The following is a 21,190-nucleotide window of genomic DNA, read 5'->3' on the forward strand; positions in this document are numbered from 1 at the left end:
CAGTAATGTTAAGATAGCCTGCAACATTTTTGGAAACAACAGCAGAAATTGGTGGAATAGACATAACAGCACAATATAACTCAATAACTGATCATTACTGTTATTTACTAAACATTTTAAATCGAACAGCAAATTTTAAAGCTGCAGTTTGTAATTTTGTTAGCCCCTAAGGGCATCAAATGGAGTTATAAAAATAAAGATTGTTTAAAATAAAACTTTTCCCTCCATCTTTCATTGGTCGGACAAAAAGGAAGTCCCGCCACCAAATTCGCACCAATGGTTAAGCCAGTGTTGGTAGGTTCAAATAAAGCACCACAGTGCCACAGTGTTTACACTTTTTGGAAAGTTTTTCTCTGCTTATTAACCTAGAAAAGGAGGACATAATATCTCATTGAAAAAAATTACACACAGCAGCTTTATCAACCTAAAGAACTGCAAAAACTTTTTGCATAATGTTTCGTAGAATAATCCCGTTCTACAAAGATGTCTAGCAACAGATCTGTAAACTCTCTTAAAATGCTGTGAAAGAGCACACAAATTGACCAACAGACCACCTGGTTCAAGTCGATTGAATTGTTTTTTCCCCTAAGGACGGTATGTGAAAATGCCCTCTTCATCTCTTTTACACATACAGTACAGGCATACGCCATATAACTGACAGACACTTTCCTGAGGTTTTATTTATCTCTCCCACACTCACACACATGGACTCTTTAAACAACCAGGATTTGTCAACTCTCCCGTGGAAAAGGGGCAACAGGATTTACAATTAAAGCTCACCACATAAATAACCATTACAAGGCCACAAACACACGCACACACAGAATGTACACCATGGCAATATGGTCAACCATAGCTAGTGTCCAACCACCACATCTGTTACCGTGACTCCTTGTCTCCATGGCAGCCACAACACATCCATTAGACATATAAATTCCCTTGATGTACTCTCCAATCTCTCGGAATGGAGGAGTGAAATCTTTCCATCCCTCTCAGATATGTGTGCCCATCATGGAGGATATATTGGTCTGTCCATTCCAGCAGAGTGAGGAGGTCATTGTCTCGCAATGACCAGTTAGGCTCGGCTAGGAGGGACATAAACATCATTGTCCTCTTTCCAGAAAGGAGAAACTAAACTCCTGCTGTCTTCCAGGACAGAATTCCCCATGATGCAGCTGTATTTTGAGGCCCCTGCATTGAACCCCGACACAATGGCTTTGAGCAAGTCCCTCCTTTCTACCTCCGATCCATTATGAGGAAGCACTCACACTTCAACTCAAGCATTGCTGCTTGAGTGTGAGCACAATCTCTCAGGGTGTGTTTGTATCAAGGCAGAGATGTTGGTGAGAAGTGACAACAGAAGTCGAGGTAGATGGGAAGTGCTGTCCGGATGTACCATTGTTCCGTCCGCTCATGGCTACTGTGAGAGTCTCCAGGCTTCTTAAAGAGTCTCCGTGATTAGCTGGCTTGAAAGATGAAGTTACATCCGCCGATTGGCTGAACCCATTTTGCTTGTCCACCGTGTCATCTCCTGATGGTCTGTAGAGGGGGCTGCCTTCAGACCTAGAGTCCGAATTAGAGTTTCCGCCAAAATCAAACTCCTCAAACACTCCAATCTCGCTTTGAGTTGATGGGTAATATGACTTTGAAAGGTTGGTAGCACTTGGGGCATCGCTTTCAGAGACATTACCTCCCAGGCTGGTGGTTGGATATGAGTAGCCCACAGTTGGAAGAGGGTTAGGAGGAGTTATACCTGAAGGCAGGTATGCTGAGGGAGGAGGGGGAGGACTGTAGCCTACAGGAAGAACGGCCTGTGAGGGGTAACGGGGATTTGGGTAACTGTATGCAGACAGGTTTTGCGAGGTGTTAGCACTGTAGGTTGACACTAAACTGGCATGGGAAGGGCTAGGGTGGAAAAGAGAGCCTGCGTAAGTTCCTACAGGCTGCAGGAAGGGAGTGCTGTAAGGAGTGCTGCTGTATTCCTGATTCCCAGACTGACCGTTACAACTGCTGCTGGAGAAACAAGATTCTGGAAGACTCCCGCTGCCTATAACTGGTGAGTTACACGCACTGACGGACACATCCGACACACTGAGCGGTGCTTTGGGAAGAAGTTCAGGCACACAACCCAACGGAGGGTAGACGCTCTCCAGCCAGGGCTCTGCCTCCACCTTCCGTCCATTAAGAAGGGGGGGCCCGTTATTCACAACACCGGGTCCCCTAATGCTAACGGAGATGGCTGCATCTGGATATCCCATAAGTCCACTCTCACAGGGTAGATCCAGTATGGCAGAATATCTCTCTGCATACCGCTTGAGCAGGTTAGAAGCGGTCAGAGCTGAAATGTCATCGTTTGCCCATGAATGTTGGTACGCTGCAGTTGAGGTCGAACCTGTTAGCCTTGGATCCCTAAGTGCTTCGATCTTATGCCCTGGTGAACGAGTGGTCGAGGTGATGTCATAGTGTTGCTCCGCCCACTGCGACTGCTCAGGGCTCCACTGCATGGTCACGCCTGCCAATAAAATAAAAAAAGTCAAATTCAAATGTCAATTCAAACTCATGGAACTTCAACAAATTCAGAAATATAAGTAACATCATAAAAGTAAAAAGAAAAATAGATTTTCTATTACAGCCAAGAGCCTCAGAGTGTGCCGCCCACATGAACTTGCCAATCAATATGCAAACATGCTATAATATATTTCTGTAAAAAAAAAAAATCATCACTAATTATACTTATTACTCTACCTTATTTCCATCACAATATAAATTAGGATTGTTACAAAAAAACACCACTGAGAGAAAATGTGAGCAATTTAGGTTAATTAACATTATTAGTAAATTACCGCAGTTCCAGATAATGACCAATTCTGCATAATCATCTTGTTAAAAAAGAAAAATAATTTTACAAAAATTAATAATAATATAAAATATTAAAATGAAAGATAATAGAAAAAGGCTTTTACAGTTCCTTTTTTGAAGCACACATTAGCAGCTATCTGAGCTGTTTTGCGATCTTTAGATTAACAGTGAAGTTTAAATTCAGCTGTGTACTAGTAGAACTCGATTCCTCGCCACACACACATCCAGAATAGCTCTGATGATATCATTAAGGTCTGATACCGAGATACAGCAGAAGGCTTCATCTCAAGTGAATAAAATAAAAGCTCTTTAATGTAATCAAGGAACCTCATATTACACTCTCTCTGTCTCTTCCTCAGTTTCATTGACTCACACACACCACACAGGAACATAATATTTCAGCATACTGTAATAACGACTGATCAATAATGTAGCTCTCGGCATTAGCAACTGAACCCGACAACAGATGTTACCCCTAAAAATACTGTATCTCTGTCATTTCAGCGTTACACATAGTACACGCAGAGTACTGGACCAATATTTTAGTTTATTATACAAAGAGCTTTTCTTCCGCATTCCAATTTGGCATTTGGCTGTACAGAGGAAAAGAAATTGGGGAGAGAAGGGAAAAAAGAAGAAAGAAAGAGAAATTATGTCCTCTAAAATATTACTTACAGTAAAGTTCTTCTAAAATAAAGAAACATAAAATTTTCTCTGACCTTGCAAGTACAGTGGATTTGCAAAACCTTGTGCATCAGAAACAATCCTGTTTTTTTAAATAAAAGAAAAGAAAGAAAAAGACACACTCCATACTACAGCAGATGGATATTGATTTTGGACTAATGGAACAAAATTTACATGTTCTATCCATCTCAATTAAAAACTGCCCAATTACATTCAATTCTATCAAGCAGCAAATCCTCTTGATCGATACACGCAACTTGAGGTCAGTCAGTGTTCTCTCATGGGAAAAGGCTGGACTTACTGCAAACACACACACACACACACAAGAGATGGGACAACTGGTGCCGTTCCCCTGAAAGGACTTTAACTGACATGAATTGTGACTTTGAAAGTCACTCATACTCAATACATTACATAAAGTTATATAGTTTAGCAGATACTTAACAAAAGCAAATTACAATACTGGGTATATCACACTAATGGCAATTAGCAAGACAGGTGGTTGAAAAATGAAAGGATAAAAGAAGAAAATCACAATAAAATGAAAAATGATTGAAAGCAATATCAATAACAGATCTGAAAGAGCGAAATATGTCTTTCAACAACATTCTAATTGCTTTTTTCTATTTTAATGGTTGATGCTAATGAGACATAGTAGTCTATTATTTAGCATTATTTCTGACATGCTCTTCTATTAAAAACATACACAGTAAATTCACAAAAATAGATTGGTGAAAACAGAATAGAAAATGTTCTGTTCTACAGATATCTTTCAATGTAAATCTGTTCTGTGGGACTTTTCTTTACATTCTACATTTATTTATGCAATTGGCTTATGGATTTATCCAAAGGGATTTACATTCCATTCCACATATATTTCATCAGTTTATGTATTCGCTAGCAGTTGAATGAATGACACTGGCATCGTTATCAACATGCTATGCTGTATGAGCTACAGGATGTCCAATTGCTTATAAAAGTGATGGCACACCCGCTTTCTAAAAGCCACATGACTTGAGGTGTCATTCATGTCTCTAGCAAAAACGGTTCGACGGTGGGTTTGTTAAATTCATCACCCTGAGAATGAACAATTGCAAACACCAGTAATTAGGACTAGGCAAGAGTAAAACAACCTTAGAGGATGAACATGTCATCTAAAATAAAACCTCAATTAGAAACCACAGCAAAACCTCTTGAGATGAGTGCAGAAATTCCCAAAACAGTGCATGAAGGGTTCTTCATAAGAACATACACAACTTCAGCTGTTCTACAAGACAAAGATAAAGTACTATTCATAATGGAGAGAGCTAGTTATTCATATATGAATGAACAAATAAATATTCTCTGGCTTGCCTCCCTACATTACAGCCTCACCAGTCTAAAGCCAAATGTGATGTGTTGTAAAGTCCAATATTAACTGTGGTTTGGTGGAATGTTCTCTCAAATGCTATCTTTTTTGGTTGTATTCTACAGAACCTGAACAATCCCATTAGCTGCAAAGCTGCGGATCTAGTGTGTGTGTACTTTTGTGTGTGTAAAAGGTTTTGTGCTGGTGCTTTAGAGAACGACTTTCTGTTGTTACAATATACCCTCTGGCTACAAATCCTCCAAAGAAGGCCCATCACTCTCTCTCTCTCTCTCTCTCTCTCACACACACACACACACACACACACACACACACACACACACACACACACACACACACACACACACACACACACACACACACACACACACACACACACACACACACACACACACACACACACACACACACACACACACACACACACACACACACACACACACACACACACACACACACACACACACACACACACCAATTTCTAAAGCAATGTTCCATACTTTAAAGGCAGACATTTCATTAACTGGTTTTAGAGGAAGGAATCTTCACTTCATTGACTGAATATTTGTTTGTTCAGTAGTAGCGTCTCTTTAAACAATGCTTATGCGGTGTATTTTTGCATGTGCTTGTGTGTAAATGCATATAGGCTACTATTTAAAACCAGCAGCCCATCGACAGACAGAGTCACTTTTCCTTAAGTGAAAATCTCAGGTTTCTCCAGCAGCAAAATCAATACATCACACAGACACTCACACACACTGCATTCATAAAACGTTTTTATTGAGTAATTAAACAGCCATTACTGTCGCCAACAGCAAAACGGATAAAGCCCCTAAAGAAAGATCTAGACAAAATAAATACACACTCATACACACAATCTAATCCAGACCATTGACTTCAGTAAGTGCCTACTTAAGTACAAAATTCCTGATTTTATATTACACAAGACAAATACTTCAACTACGTCCTATTAGTTTCTAGGGAAAAGGTCGCCATATTACAGAATTTCATGATTATATTAAAGGTATAGTTCACACAAAAATGAACCTTATGTTGTTCCAGACCTGTATGATTTTCTTTGTTCTGTCAAACACAAAAGATGTTAGGCAGGATGATCACAATGCACTTTTCCATACAATAAAAGTGAATGATGGGCAGGGGCTGTCAAGCTCTGAAAAGGCTATTCCAAAAATCAGAACTATTCTTTTATAGCCATTGTGATGATTAAGGGAATTTTGCCTTTGTGATTCCTCATTTTTATAGTCCTGTGAAACAAGAAGTCATGGCTGGACAATTTCATGTCCCTAGTCACCCTGGTGTGATAAAAATTGTAAATATGAAGGGGAAAATAAAATTTCTAGGGGTACCAAAAATTGGGGCCAACGTGTATTAGAGAAAAACATTTATTTCACAATGGGATTTTCCACCCTCATTCATTAGTTTTCCTTCAATGAAAGGTAACATTTTTGGGAGTTTTTGTTTTAATTAAAGATCAAAAGGATAAACAATGCAGATTTATTTTCACAGCCTTCTTTGATCATATTTACAAAGGGTGCCAATAATTCTGACCATGACTGTATATTCAAATTTAGCACATCAGTTGCAAGACACACAAGAAAAATTTGGCCTCACTGGTGTGACATATTGTAATATTACAATTAATATATATCAATGTGAATAAAATCTGACAGTTGGACCAATATTATCATACTTATATAGTGCTTAATTTTGAAAGCCCCTGGTCACAATTCACTTTCATTGAATGGAAAAGAGCAGAACACTCTGCCTAACTACTATATGTTCCAAAAGAAGAAAGATAGTCATATGGGTTTGGAGAAATGTGAGAGTGAGCAAATGGTGACAGAATTTTATTTTTTGGGTGAGCAATTTTTTATTTATTTATTTGTGGTCAGTTTCTCTAGACATCAGCCAAATACTGCATGACACAGCCACAGTACTGCATAGATCAAGATCATATTATCCATCTAAAAATAAAACAGAAAATCCATTTGATACAAAACCACACTCTCTTTTCCTTGACACAAAGGGCATGCTTTTCAGTGTGTGTGTGTGTGTAAGAGAGAGAGAGCAGTTGTGAACAGTTCTCCTGTTGTGCCAGGCTGTTTGACCATTGTAAGAATGGCAGGGTGGAAGCCCTCTAATTCTTCTTTAATGTGAATGAGCCATTCACTCTCAACGTCCTCTCTTCAAAACGCCTGACTTTCAGCCCTGGCCTGCTGAGTGCTGCAATAGAGAGAAAGAGGGAGAAAGAGAAAGAGAGAGGGAGGTGCAGAGAAGTATGACAGAACGTAGCCTCAGCACTACAGCGAAAGGTCTACGAAAGTTTAAGCTCAGAGATTGAAACAAAACTTTTGTTTTGTAATGTCACTAAAAATGACGCAAAAAGGTTGAGACCACTAAATTAAAACTTTAAGGTGAAACCAACCACACATACAGCTCCAGTTCAATAATCTCACAAAACTCGCGTCAAACATTCTTTGCAATATAATTTGAATTATAAAGCTGAAGTGTGTGTAATTTTCAACATTAAAGTCAAAATTCTTAAGGCCCCAATATACTTTAAGCAAAATCAAAGAACGGATGGGTGCGACGATATTTTGCACAAAACTGGGCCAAAACGAAGGTTCGTTCTGGTGGTTCTGGAATTTTCCACTTTGAAACACAATTGGTCCATGGCGATTATGTAACAGGTGCGTGTGCTCTAGGGCTCCAACTACAGTGCTGGTCAGAATTATTTGACCCCTTGGTAAATATGATCAAATGGCTGAAAAAAAATAAATCTGCATTGTTTATCCTTTTGATATTTTATTTAAAAAAATGCAAAAATCTAACCTTTTTTTGAAGTAAAAGAATTGAAAGTGGGGGGGGGGGGAATCACATTATGAAATAAATGTTTTTCTCCAAAACACATTGGGAACAATTATTTGCCCCCTTTTATTAAATACTTTTTTCCAAGATAACAGCTCTGAGTTTTCTCCTATAATGCCTGATGAGTTTGGAGAACATCTGACAAGACATCAGAGACCATTCCTCCATACAGAATCTCTCCAGATCCTTCAGATTCCCAGATCCATGTTGGTGCTTCTTCTCTTCAGTTCACTCATGTTCTATAGGGTTCAGGTCTGGGGACTGGGATGGCCATTGCAGATGCTTGGTTTTGTGCTCAATGACCCATTTTTTTTTTTGATGGCCTATTATAAGATTTCTAGCACAGGCTGTCAGGTTTTGATTTTTTATCTGTTGGTATTTGATCGAATCCATGATGCCATGTATCTGAACAAGATGTCCAGGACTTCTGGCAGAAAATTAGGCCCACAGCATTAAAGATACAGCAGAGTATTTCATTTTACACATGGGGTACTTTTTTATCCCTGTATGAACCAAACATATATTAAGTGTTTGCTGCCAAAAAGCTCTTCTTTTTTTTAATCTGTCCATAGATCGTTTGAAAAGTAACTGACACTACTGGAACTTCAAACGGGACAGGTTCTATGGTCAGATGAAACAAACAAACAAACAAAAAAAGCTTTTTTGGCAGCAAGCACTTAATATGTGTTTGGTTGGTATTTTAACCAACAGTCAAACAGTTATTAAGACATTATTAAGAAACTAAAATTCGAGACTTTTTTTGGTATGTAACTGACATTTTAAAATGTTAGTTTCCAGTGGATAAAATCAAGACCCACCCTACATTTTTTTCTGTTGATTATCCTGTTCCACTTGGACATACGGAACTATGTGAGTTAAATGGATTGCACACTGCAATTCACATGAACATTTTCCTGGAAACTTCAAATGCTTACAGGTTTGTAGCAAAACATTAAATTCAGGCCTAAAATTAACACTCGCCAAGTGCCAAATGCGAGTAAAAATAGGCGTTGGCGAGGGTATGAAACCCAGTTGGCCAGTAATTTTTTTTTTAATTCTAACAATGCAATGTTGTGACAACATGAACATGAACAAACGTAGTCAGTGCTTCATCATCATGAAAGTTTTAGCCTTTCAAATGTAATTATTCAAGCGCTGGAACACGTAAAAAGGGAATTTGTTATTCGCGCTGTGTGTGAAGTTTAACATCAGAAGTTGAGCTCTCTTTCATGCCTTCCTGCGCTTCCATGGACAAATTCACTCAAAATTATGTTTAAAAAACGTCCTGAGTATCCTAGTAAACATAGTCGGTTATGGGAACGCAAACACAAGACGCATGATCCATTAGGTCTTTCAGTTTTTTATTCGCTTTGGTACAATTTTCACAAGTAAGGTGTACATTTTCAAAACTTAGTGCTAATATCACAACAGATCATCAAAAGTGCACTTTTTTCAAGCATTTCATCGTGTTTTCAATTGTGTTAGTACAATGCTCAAAATCACGAAGTATCCTTTTCACTACACAAAACCTATATCCTCTATATAAATGTTTCATTCACAATAGCTGCCTTTCATAATGCCATTATTCAAACTTTTGATTTCTTGTTCAGTTTAATACATTTGTCTGTTATTTAATCCAACTGATCTTAATAGTTAATCAATGAATAATTTGGTACATCTATAGATTTCTATAGATACAAATTCTATAGAAATAGTTTCTACTTTGTTTTTAATTTCTGATACAGATAGCCAAATGTAATGGATTCTTTTACATTATAAGGGATTTTTCTTAGATTATAACCACTACATTCAAAGTGTGTGTGTGTGTGGTCTGTGTGTCCTGGTAAACTCAGAGAAAGATGGCAATATCCGAAATCCCTGTCCTTGTGGGGACATACAGTACTGTGCAAAAGTCTTAGGCATGTTAATATCCCCACCCCAAAAATGGTTTTAAGTCAGTTATTCATATCTTTTGCTGTAGTGTGTCAGTAGGAAATATCAGTTTACATTTCCAAACATTCTTTTTGCCATTAATTGTAATAATCCAGCGAGATTTCTGTATGCACAAGGAATCTGACAACAGCCGGTATGATCTGATCTCACCATCATCGACAAGCGTCTCGGAGACGTTCCTGCAGTTCTTCTGGATTTAGTCTGTCTCAGTTTCTTCTGTTTCTTCATGTAATCACAGACGGACTCGATGATGGTGAGATCAGATCATACCGGCTATTGTCAGATTCCTTGTGCATACAGAAATCTCACTGGATTATTACAATTAATGGCAAAAGGAATGTTTGGAAATGTAAACTGATAGTTCCTACTGACACACTACAGCAAAAGATATGAATAACTGACTTAAAACCATTTTTGGGGACATTTTTGGGGTGGGGATATTAACATGCCTAAGACTTTTGCACAATACTGTATACTGTAGGTCAGCTCATAAATCATACTAAGTGATGTTTGTTGAAAATGTCAAAATACAGAAAGTTTTCTATGATGAGTATATTAAGGGCTAGGGGATAGAATAGGCCTATACAGTTTGTACAGAATAAAAATCATTATGGCTATGGAAAGTCCCCATAAAACATGAAACACTCTGTTCTAGCACAAAACCTCATGGCAGTTTCAGAACTTCATCACAGCTTTTGATAACACACTAGATAGATACTATTACAAACATTAAGGATTCAATTTCATAAGTTTGGTAATGTAAGTTTATTTCTAATGTGGCATCTGTAGCCTGTATGTTATTAATTCAGCAGGGTGATTTGAAACATGTATCTTGCATTGTTTGCTGTTGAATGAACTGATTTTTAAAAGTACTCATCATACTGTTGTGTTTCGGTGATTAAACCAAATGTTACAATAATCTTGTGTTTGAAACAATGATTATGTGGACTGAAAATATGTGCAACTGAATGAAAGCATGAGATCAGGTTTTGAAAGAATGACTAGTTGTGTTACAAGTGTGATCCGTTTGGATTTTTGTACTAAGAGTGTTGAAAATGTACACCTTACTTGTGAAAATAGTACCAAAGCGAATAAATAAAAAAAAACTGTAAAGAGACAGCATCCTAACAATTCTGCTGCTGTCTGGGGTTTTAATGTTAACCAAACAACAAAGGACAAAGAAAAAAATCACTTATTGCTCTTGAACTTTAAAAAAGGATATGAAGACTATGCAGTGCTTTTTATTTGATTAGCCTACTTTATTAAATTTCAGTACCTGAAAACTATTAGACCTGCCTGAAGAGCACTGTTTACTTCATTTGTATGTATTGTGTTGTATTTATTTGTGCTTCTGCTTCTAATTTGATTGTTTGTTCTTATCGCATTACTGACTGTTTACTTGTCTTTAAAAATGTAGGCAATTCAATTTATATTAGATAAGATAGTAGTTTTAGCTGTGGTATCAAACTGGAATAGAGGAATCTGGTATTCACTGGTATCAAAAATGTTAGTGTCATAACTGCCTGTTTTTGTGTCATGGCTGGTAAAAAATATTTTTGGCCGGTAAATTTTCTTAAGTCACCGGCCATTGGCAGGTGTGGCAAAACAGTTAGTTTTAGGCCCTGATTACTTTTTTTTTAGGAGTGTTCAGGGAAACAATCATTATTCTGCAACACCATTTGGTGACAGTAGTGGCATCTGACACTTCAACTTTAATTTAAATGAATCAGACTGAATCAAACATTTCAGAGCGACATTCTTAGCAAAAAAAATCAAATAATAAAAAACCCCTGATAAATTCAATCTAAGACAGATGTGGCAACTCTTTTCTTTCACTTCCTCCCCCTTCTCTTTTCTGCAGTTAGATTATTTAAAACCTCCATAAAAGACATAGCTAAGGCTTAAATCACTTTCATATCGCTCTAAACGAGAGACGAACGCCTCGCATGTCAATGACCAATTCAATTCCACACGCCATTTTCCTCTGCTAATTAACACAGTACCGTGTTCATTTAGAGACACAATACAGAGCACTGGGCCGGGGCAGACTGGGCGGCCGTACACCGTCTGCTGCTGACATCGGCCTTTAATAGGGCTTTAGCATATTAAACAGCTCAATCATCCCTCATATGCGCACACGCACACACATACACGCACACTCGAGGGAGGCACTAGTTTTCGTGTAATAGGGACAAGCGAGAGAAAAGAGAAAGTATGGGAGACAAACGGTGTGAGAAAGTCTACATTAGTCACTCAAAGACACTTTCTTCTTGTCGCTATATATCTTTAGATGTGTGAAGGGAGGAATGAAATTGGAGGGAGGGAGGGGGGGATAAGGAAAAGTGTGAAGTTGGATGTTAAGGGTAGAGGAATAATTTAATCACAAACACTGTCAACACTAAAATTTTAACACAATCTGACTGTCAAAAAGAAGGAGGGACAGAGAGACAGGAGTTGAAGATGAGAAAGGGAGGTTATTAATGATATAATGTAGGCTATGTATGTTCATTTCATATGACTATATTATTTGTAGCTGTTTTATTCCAACTATAGCCAATGTATGAGCAATCAATGGGTCCAAAATTTCTTGTAAAAATTACCACATTTAATCATGCCCCCCTGAACGGTTCGTAAATAATGTGGAATGTACATTCTAACGGAGCAATCAAAAAATGTAAGTACCACCTTCATGTTTTTGCAAGTGCGCAGTCAGCTCAGTTCAATCAGGCAACATGCCTCGCCAAACAACACTTACTGTGAGCAGACAGCACAGGACATGTTATTTCATGTAAGAGGAGTTTCATGGATGAAGCACAACTGTGTGGAACACAATGCAAGAATGTCAAGAAGCTTTTTAAAAAGTTTTCAAAAGTTGCACAGTTTTTAACTTGTAGCACGAGACAAAACAGCTCAATGTTTTGTTCAATGATATGGAAATAAAATAGACAATTTATTGACCTCTAAATGCCATAATCTAATGTCTTAAATTCCATTTTTCCATAAATACATTTTAAATTGATTGACAGTATGTAAAAATATACTAGATAACTCACTAAAGATGATTCTATAATATAATTGGAATAATATTAATTTGTTTTCTTTGATCACAGTAAGCAAAGATGGGGATAATTTAAATGATTAGTCATAAGATAAAAATTGCAATTTATAAGAAAAGTTTGAGATGTTTCTTGATGTTTTTTGTTTATCTAATTAAAAAGTTTTAAACAAAACATATTTTCTCGAGTATTAGTTTATGGGTTATTCAGTGTCTTCAATATTGTATTCCATCCTGTTAGTCTTTTGCAATATCCGTTTAACTAACAAAAGCCAGTTCCTAAATTACATCATCAGGAAGCGTATAGGGAAAACAACAGCACAAAAAAGCAGCAAGTATCAGCAATGGACTTCAAGTTGACACCCTCATGTAAACTATAACACTCAATTCTTCACTGTGCAACTACAACACAAGCCTATTCATTTTTTTCAAAGATAGAATTCAAACGGTACCATGAAAAGTGTGTGTGACAGAACAGTGTTCATAAGGATAAATACTAGCCTACGCTACCAAGGCCATAGCTGCCTTGAACATTAAGAAATTAAAGGATTCGAAGATATTTAAGGGTATAAAGAAAAAGAAAGAAAAATAGTAGAAGAACCACAATTTGTGCACACAATTTAGTCATATCTGATTATTGGGGTGACATTCCCACCTCAATGTCTATGGTGGTTACAGTCACTACCGGTAAATCTCACACAAACCTGTTGATGTAGGCTATTTATATTCAAATAATACATAATTTGGTCAATTTATGAGCATTTAATAGTGAGAACCACTTCAAATGTCCTAACAATTCTGTTTTCGACATGCTTCACTATATTTGTAGGCCAAAAAAGAGCTGCTAAACCTATACAAGCAAGCAGGACAAGAAAACAAGAAAATATCACAAAAACAGATTGATGTAACAGTTGGCTCATGTGAAAATATAACAAGAAACGCGCACGTTGTAGTTTAACTGTCCATTTCTAATTCACTGCCCATCAAACTTGTGATTTATTGTGTGTAGTGTGTGACTGACTCCACACTCAGACCGATAAACAACCACTCATACAGACAAGTCGACAGCAATCTGCTCTACCTGACTGAGAGACAGACAAAGAGAGACAAGGGGAACACTGGAATATTGGAAAATGAAGTGTTGTCATTTCGCAATACATCTGAGTCCAAATTATGCACATCTAACTAAGCGCGCCACTGTGCGCTCACGGCTGATTTCCCGCCAGAATCACATCACAGCGCGAGCATTTATTACGCGCTCGTGCAGCAGTCGCTCTGCCCGCGCGCCCGACTGGAGATACAGCGCTACATGATTGCGGTCTGTAACCTCCAATCTCAACTCTCCTTCCCCTGACGCGGGCCAGGAAAATGCTATCATAGCACTGAAAAGCAATCTGCGTCTAGCACCACCACTATGAATGATATCCGAATGGAGGAACAGATTGGAAAAACGTTTAAATATGAAAATGTAGGCTATAAATAAAAAGTCAAGAGAACAGGGAATACACGGGATTTTCTCAAACTGAATAAGTAGTTTTATTTTATAGCTATTTAAGAGAGCTGTTCTCGTAGGGTCTGCGATTCGACTCAAATCCGGTTTGGGTCATGTCCCGATCCCATCTCTCTCCTTGACCTGTACTTTCCTGTCACTTCTCCGCTATCCTATCTAATGAATGCGAAAAGCAAATAATCAAAATAGCCTACTAATGCATGCATATGATTGGCGCTGACCAACAAATAGCCTAAAGAAGGAAGCAAACTGGTTCATAAAGAAAATATTACATCATCTACTAGAGATTTGCATGCATTTTCTAATAAAACAGATATGACCTACCATATACACCGCTGATCATATTGCTTGACATCAGCAAGGTGACGGAGAGAGACAGAAAGGAGTGAAATGTTCACTTCAATGATTTCCACAACGCGTATTGTAGGGAAAGAGTCCTTCAGTAAGTTGAATGACACACCGCATACAAACAGTGTTTCGGGAGGACAGGAACCCCAAACTGTGGAGAAAGAGAGAGGAGAGATGAATATTATGATGCAGCAGGAAAATAAATGTATTAGCTATAAGTAGCCTATGAAAATGCTAATTAATTGTCATTGCTAGGCTATTTATTTGTTTCACTTCCCAATTTACCCTCTAAAAAATTATTATTATTATTTAGACCTCTTTATAATAGGATATTTTATATTCATTTTACATTTAACGCAAACATTATTTTTTTAAAAGTGCTTTAAAATCCATTTAAATGTTGATTAAACTAGATTTTGCTTATAAACTTGTGAATTAGGATTTAACAGTGTAGGTGATTTCTTTCTATTTCTTTATTTAATTACTGAAATGCAGTTATAGTATAGCTATTAAATATTATTTAAATGAAAGGTATATATGCTAGTCTTATAAACAGCCTTGCAATGGAAACAACAGAAGATACAAGAGCTAAAGTGAGATTTATAAAGTAAGATCATATTCAATTGTGCTGATGGTTAAGAATGTCTCTCTGTCACTCTCGCCTGGACACACAACACACATACGGATCAATGCTGTCGTATTATAGAACTCTACTCCAATAATAAAACTTCTTGCCTAGTGCTCAAACTACCATCATTTAATGCTATTAAGAGCCACGCCGAACAAAAACTGCGTGCTGTTTTCTCGGGCCTGTGTCCGAGTGTCCGAGCGCGCTGTCCGTGCATGGCATGGCCTCTCTCTCTCTCCCTCTCTCTCCGGTACAAACGGACAGCTGGTGGACGCAAACAAAGTGAAAGATTTACCTGTTCCGCGCCTGAGAACGGCGACAGCGGCCAGCCGTGCTGCTGAGAGCGGGGGATGGCGGTTACTCCGAGTCGGTGATGTCCTGGAATGCTTCCAAGTCAGGGCTGGAGAGACTGACCACCACAGAATTACTGACCACATCTACTGCCATGTTGGAATTCCAGAACCTCACGCCAGCTGCCGAAAAAAAGCGGAGAAGCTTCATCCTTTACTGCGCATGCGCTCTACCAGACTCCAGCTGAGAGTCCAGTTTCTCTCTCTCTCTCTCTCTCACGAGTCATTTTAAACAATATACACGCTAGCGGATTCAAACATCCTTTGGGAATTCACATAAATACAAATATAAATCATAGCCTATAATTTGTTTTTAGTAACATTCGCTGATGTTGTTTAACCAGTGACAAACTAGACTGGATGGGTACAGTCATTGGAAACAGCTGTGAGAAAATATTTTATGTTGTTGTCATAATATAAAAGGTCATGAAAGGATGATGTAAATTAGATTGTTTGGGCAACTGTAATATTTAATAAATGGCATATTTGATAACAATGAAATTAACTGCAAAGTGCTTTTTCTGTGCCTGTCAACAGACACGTTTTCTGAGATATACAAATCTGTAATGCGTACTATACAATATCATTATTTGTATTTATTTTATTTGTATCTCTTTTCCTTCCTCTCTACTTAACATGCCTGGAGGAATGAATAATTATAACGAAAAATAAAACGATGGTCATTATAATTGCAGAAGTGCACATAAATGTGTGTATGCATTTGAATGAGTATATTAATTCATCAGTTACTGTATATTAAATAAACTATAAGCATATATAATGTGCATTATAATTCATATTAAGACATCCCAGATAAATTCACTATGTGTGTGGAAAAAAGTCAAGCTCCCATTCACCAACCTCAACATCATCTCATTCTAATCCACATTTCTTATGTTTGCTAATTACAGAGCCACTCATGTCCCTGTCTCCGATTATCATTTCGCATAAAAGGCACACGTTTAGCATAAATTACGAATATTTCTGCATATTAGCCAGAGAAGCCGTGACATGTTAATGACCCTGGTGTCAAATGGCAGAGAAAATGAAAGAGAGATAATCTGACAGAATGAAAAACAGACAGAATAAATACTGAAAGAGACTGAGAAAAGAAAGAGCTCCTTGACATTTAGAGTTGTTTTAATTACTTTTGATTAAAAAACAGGCCAGTTTTCATTTCAAATACACTGACACATATGAAAGTCATATAAGCAAAATGCAAATAATTCAATAAAGAAAAGAACACAGACAACCAGCAATATTTTGTATATAGTTTAAGAAAACAGGACTAAATGTAAAGAATTTAAGGCTGGAAATGTTGTGATTACAACATTTGCTCGGTTCTATTGTCCATTTCTAGACTAAATATAGTGTCTGTCTGTTTGTCTTTTCTCTCTGTCTTTCTGGGTAAGGGCAGGGAGGAGAGGCCATCCGCACTGCATTGTGGGGGTTAGAATGTGGTGACATCAGAGGAAATGTCAGAGATTGTGGGAGGCAATGTTAAAGAGAAACTCAGCTCCGTGCCTGAAAGCCTAACTGACATTTGTGGACAGTCGGAAAGGTCAGGCATACCTTCAGATGAAAATTGCTTATATAGTATCAGGTGGGTAAAATAATACTTTAAAGCTATATGCTGTACGACTAGTGCGTTTACACAACAGTTTGAAGGCATAAGTGTGTAAATAAATAAGAAACAACAACGGGGTGTCTTAAAAAAAAACTTGTGTGTGGAACTACTTCTTTATAGCACATGATTCAACTCTCAAGTTGACAGTTTAACAGTTGAGCCCAAGCCTCCATTACTAATCAAACATAAATGTCACGCTGAGTTGCTTCATTGAAGTTAAAAGCTATATAGTGCAACAGTCCAGAAGTAAAAACTCCATTCATTTTCTCCATAGGGAAATTGATTTTTAACGATAACTTCTAAACCTTTAAAGACAGCCTTATTGTGAGCTGCAAGGTGGTTAATTATAGTGTTCGCTCCTCCGCCATAACACTCACTGTCAGAAATGCTGCAAGTGAGTGATACAAATGTAATGGTTTTTGCTTCTGCTGAAGCCGTCAAATTAGTTTTTAAAATAATCGTGTTTAACGTTAGAATTCGTGGTAAAAACTACATTACCCACGATGCTGTACTGAAAATCCCACCAATCAGAGTGAAAAGCAGCAAAAGGCACCAAAAGATCTGTTTAGCTCCACCCACTCCCATGAAGCACTGCGAATGATCGTCTTCTTACACTCTCAAAATAATTAAATATTTTAATTTATATGCATATTTTGCAATAAACTTAAAATACCTTGTTTATATATATAATCATAATTTTTAAATGCATAGTTATATACACTCACCTAAAGGATTATTAGGAACACCATACTAATACTGTGTTTGACCCTCTTTTGCCTCCAGAACTGCCTTAATTCTACGTGGCATTGATTCAACAAGGTGCTGAAAGCATTCTTTAGAAATGTTGGCCCATATTGATAGGATAGCATCTTGCAGTTGATGGAGATTTGTGGGATGCACATCCAGGGCACGAAGCTCCCGTTCCACCACATCCCAAAGATGCTCTATTGGGTTGAGATCTGGTGACTGTGGGGGCCATTTTAGTACAGTGAACTCATTGTCATGTTCAAGAAACCAATTTGAAATGATTCGAGCTTTGTGACATGGTGCATTATCCTGCTGGAAGTAGCCATCAGAGGATGGGTACATGGTGGTCATAAAGGGATGGACATGGTCAGAAACAATGCTCAGGTAGGCCGTGACATTTAAACGATGCCCAATTGGCACTAAGGGGCCTAAAGTGTGCCAAGAAAACATCCCCCACACCATTACACCACCACCACCAGCCTGCACAGTGGTAACAAGGCATGATGGATCCATGTTCTCATTCTGTTTACGCCAAATTCTGACTCTACCATCTGAATGTCTCAACAGAAATCGAGACTCATCAGACCAGGCAACATTTTTTCAGTCTTCAACTGTCCAATTTTGGTGAGCTCGTGCAAATTGTAGCCTCTTTTTCCTATTTGTAGTGGAGATGAGTGGTACCCGGTGGGGTCTTCTGCTGTTGTAGCCCATCCGCTTCAAGGTTGTGCGTGTTGTGGCTTCACAAATGCTTTGCTGCATACCTCGGTTGTAACGAGTGGTTATTTCAGTCAAAGTTGCTCTTCTATCAGCTTGAATCAGTCGGCCCATTCTCCTCTGACCTCTAGCATCAACAAGGCATTTTCGCCCACAGGACTGCCGCATACTGGATGTTTTTCCCTTTTCACACCATTCTTTGTAAACCCTAGAAATGGTTGTGCGTGAAAATCCCAGTAACTGAGCAGATTGTGAAATACTCAGACCGGCCCGTCTGGCACCAACAACCATGCCACGCTCAAAATTGCTTAAATCACCTTTCTTTCCCATTCTGACATTCAGTTTGGAGTTCAGGAGATTGTCTTGACCAGGACCACATCCCTGGCATTGAAGCATTGAAGCAACTGCCATGTGATTGGTTGATTAGATAATTGCATTAATGTGAAATTGAACAGGTGTTCCTAATAATCCTTTAGGTTAGTGTATGTCTCCATTTTTAATTCGATTATGCTGTTTGCAATGCTTCATGGGATAAAGTTATTTCCCTCACTAAAGCTATTAAATACACAGTCTTGTATACCTTTGTATTTTTGTCTCAAAAACTTTTTCTTTGCTTCCAATCAAATTTTGTATTGTTATGATTCACCTTGTCGCTGGTTAGTTTTGTTCATGGTTTGTTTTTTGAAATCCTTATGGGAGAAATTAATAGAAAAATACTTCCTGAATCAAAATACTTTAAAGCTACAGTATAAGCAAAATGTTAAAATGACTATGTAGAGCAGGGTTCACCAATCTTGGTCCTGGAGGGCCGCTGTCCTGCAGAGTTTAGCTCCAACCAGCGCCAACACACCTGTATGAAAGTTTCTAGTATGCCTAGTGAGACCTTGATTAGCTGGTTCAGGTGTGTTTAATTGGGGTTGGAGCTAAACTCTGCAGGACAGCGGCCCTCCAGGACCGAGATTGGTGAACCCTGATGTAGAGTATTATGAGAAAGGGATCGGATGAGCGAGTGCGATCACCTGCATCTGATACAGCATTCATTATTCAGGTCAATCTCATTTTCATAATAGTAAAGTATCTTCGTCATAGTATACTTTCAATGGATATGGGGATTTCCACTGACAACAATGGTCAATTTGGTTGCATCTTACCAGGCCCCTGTTTCGGCCGCAGGGTTATTTCACCCAAAAATGAAAATTATACCCCATGATTTACTCACCCTCAAGTCATCCTAGGTGTATATGACATTCTTCTTTCAGACAAATACAATCGGAGTTATATTAAAAAATGTCCTGGCTCTTCCAAGCTTTATAATGGCAGTGAATGGCCATTTCCATCCATCAAAGTGCATCCATCCATCATAAAAGGAGGTTGAGTTTGTTGTCCAGCCCTGTTTGTTTGTACCGCGAGAGGCGTCTAAACTTAGGATACTCCTACATCCTACGTCATACATGTGTCACTGGTTACTCTTGTGGCGTAAGTCGACTTGCGCAGAATCTAGTTATTTTAGTCGATAAAGTTTTAAATATGGATGTTTTTCGATTCACTTCAGAAGGTCTTTATTAACCCCCAGGGCCATGTGGAGGACTTTTATGATGGATGGATGCACTTTTATGGACTTCAAAACAGAAACTGCTATTCACTGTCATTATAAAACTTGGAAGAGCCAGGAATTTTTTTAAATATAACTCCGATTATATTTGTCTAAAAGAAGAATGTCATATACACCTAGGATGACTTGGGGCTATCTTTATAAATAAACCGAATATTTGAAGTTTAAACTACTACGTTCTCGCCTTAAAAAAACTTAAAATTACATTCCGTGACACAACTACAGTAGTATTTGTAAAATGATAGTGTTCGCTCCTCCGCCATAACACTCACAGTCAGAAATGCTGCAAGCGAGTGATACAAACGTAATTACCGTAAATAAAGCTTTGAATGTTTTCGAATCCCTCTTGCAGACACAGTACTTTGATGTCATACACCCTGATCAGACTGATCAGACACACCTTAAAGGGATAGTTCACCCAAAAATGAAAAGATTCTGTCATCATTTACTCACCCTCAAGTTGTTCCAAACCTGTATGAATTTCTGTCTTCTACTGAACACAAAACAAGATATTTTGATGGGTAACCAAACAGTTGATGGACCCCATTGACTTCCATATAGTATTTTTTCCTCCTCCATACAATGGAAGTCATTGGGGCCTATCCACTGTTTGGTTGCCTTTATTTTTCAAAATATCTTCTTCATTATTCATTTTCACAGAGATAAGATATGATACGGACTATATGTACATTATTAATACCACAGTCCAAAACCGTTACTTTTAAGCTGCTGTCAGTGAACTCAGCGACCCATCAAAGTCTAACAGATTTCACTGGATTTTTAAGTGCAGATATCTGTCTGACAGCTTCATCTGAGGCCTGTTCCATCTGAGACAGACTTTATGTAAA

General features: G+C 38.0%; 1 protein-coding gene across 1 annotated transcript; it reads right to left on the reverse strand.

Annotated features, from left to right (window-relative positions):
- Nucleotides 1–873: 873 nt before the first annotated feature.
- On the reverse strand, nt 874–20,716 carry LOC307165350 (fidgetin). Its single transcript, XM_079882903.1, has 4 exons — nt 20,655–20,716; nt 15,588–15,765; nt 14,641–14,815; nt 874–2,512 (listed from the first exon to the last, which is right to left on the reverse strand). The coding sequence occupies exons 3-4, from the start codon at nt 14,669–14,671 to the stop codon at nt 1,311–1,313; spliced, it is 1,233 nt and encodes a 410-aa protein (XP_079739029.1). The 5' UTR covers nt 14,672–14,815; nt 15,588–15,765; nt 20,655–20,716; the 3' UTR covers nt 874–1,310.
- Nucleotides 20,717–21,190: the final 474 nt, after the last annotated feature.

The sequence above is a fragment of the Squalius cephalus genome, assembly GCF_949319135.1.
Source record: "Squalius cephalus genome assembly, chromosome: 10".
In the NCBI taxonomy this organism is placed as follows: domain Eukaryota; kingdom Metazoa; phylum Chordata; class Actinopteri; order Cypriniformes; family Leuciscidae; genus Squalius; species Squalius cephalus.

What these genes read in the sequence shown, in the direction of transcription:
- LOC307165350 (XM_079882903.1), bottom strand. Translation starts at nt 14,671, where the DNA reads ATGTCAAGCAATATGATCAGCGGTGTATATG. An exon ending in TATGATCAGCGGTGTATATG is followed by an intron (nt 2,513 to 14,640) that starts GTAGGTCATATC and finishes TTTTATTGGCAG; the next exon opens with GCGTGACCATGCAGTGGAGC.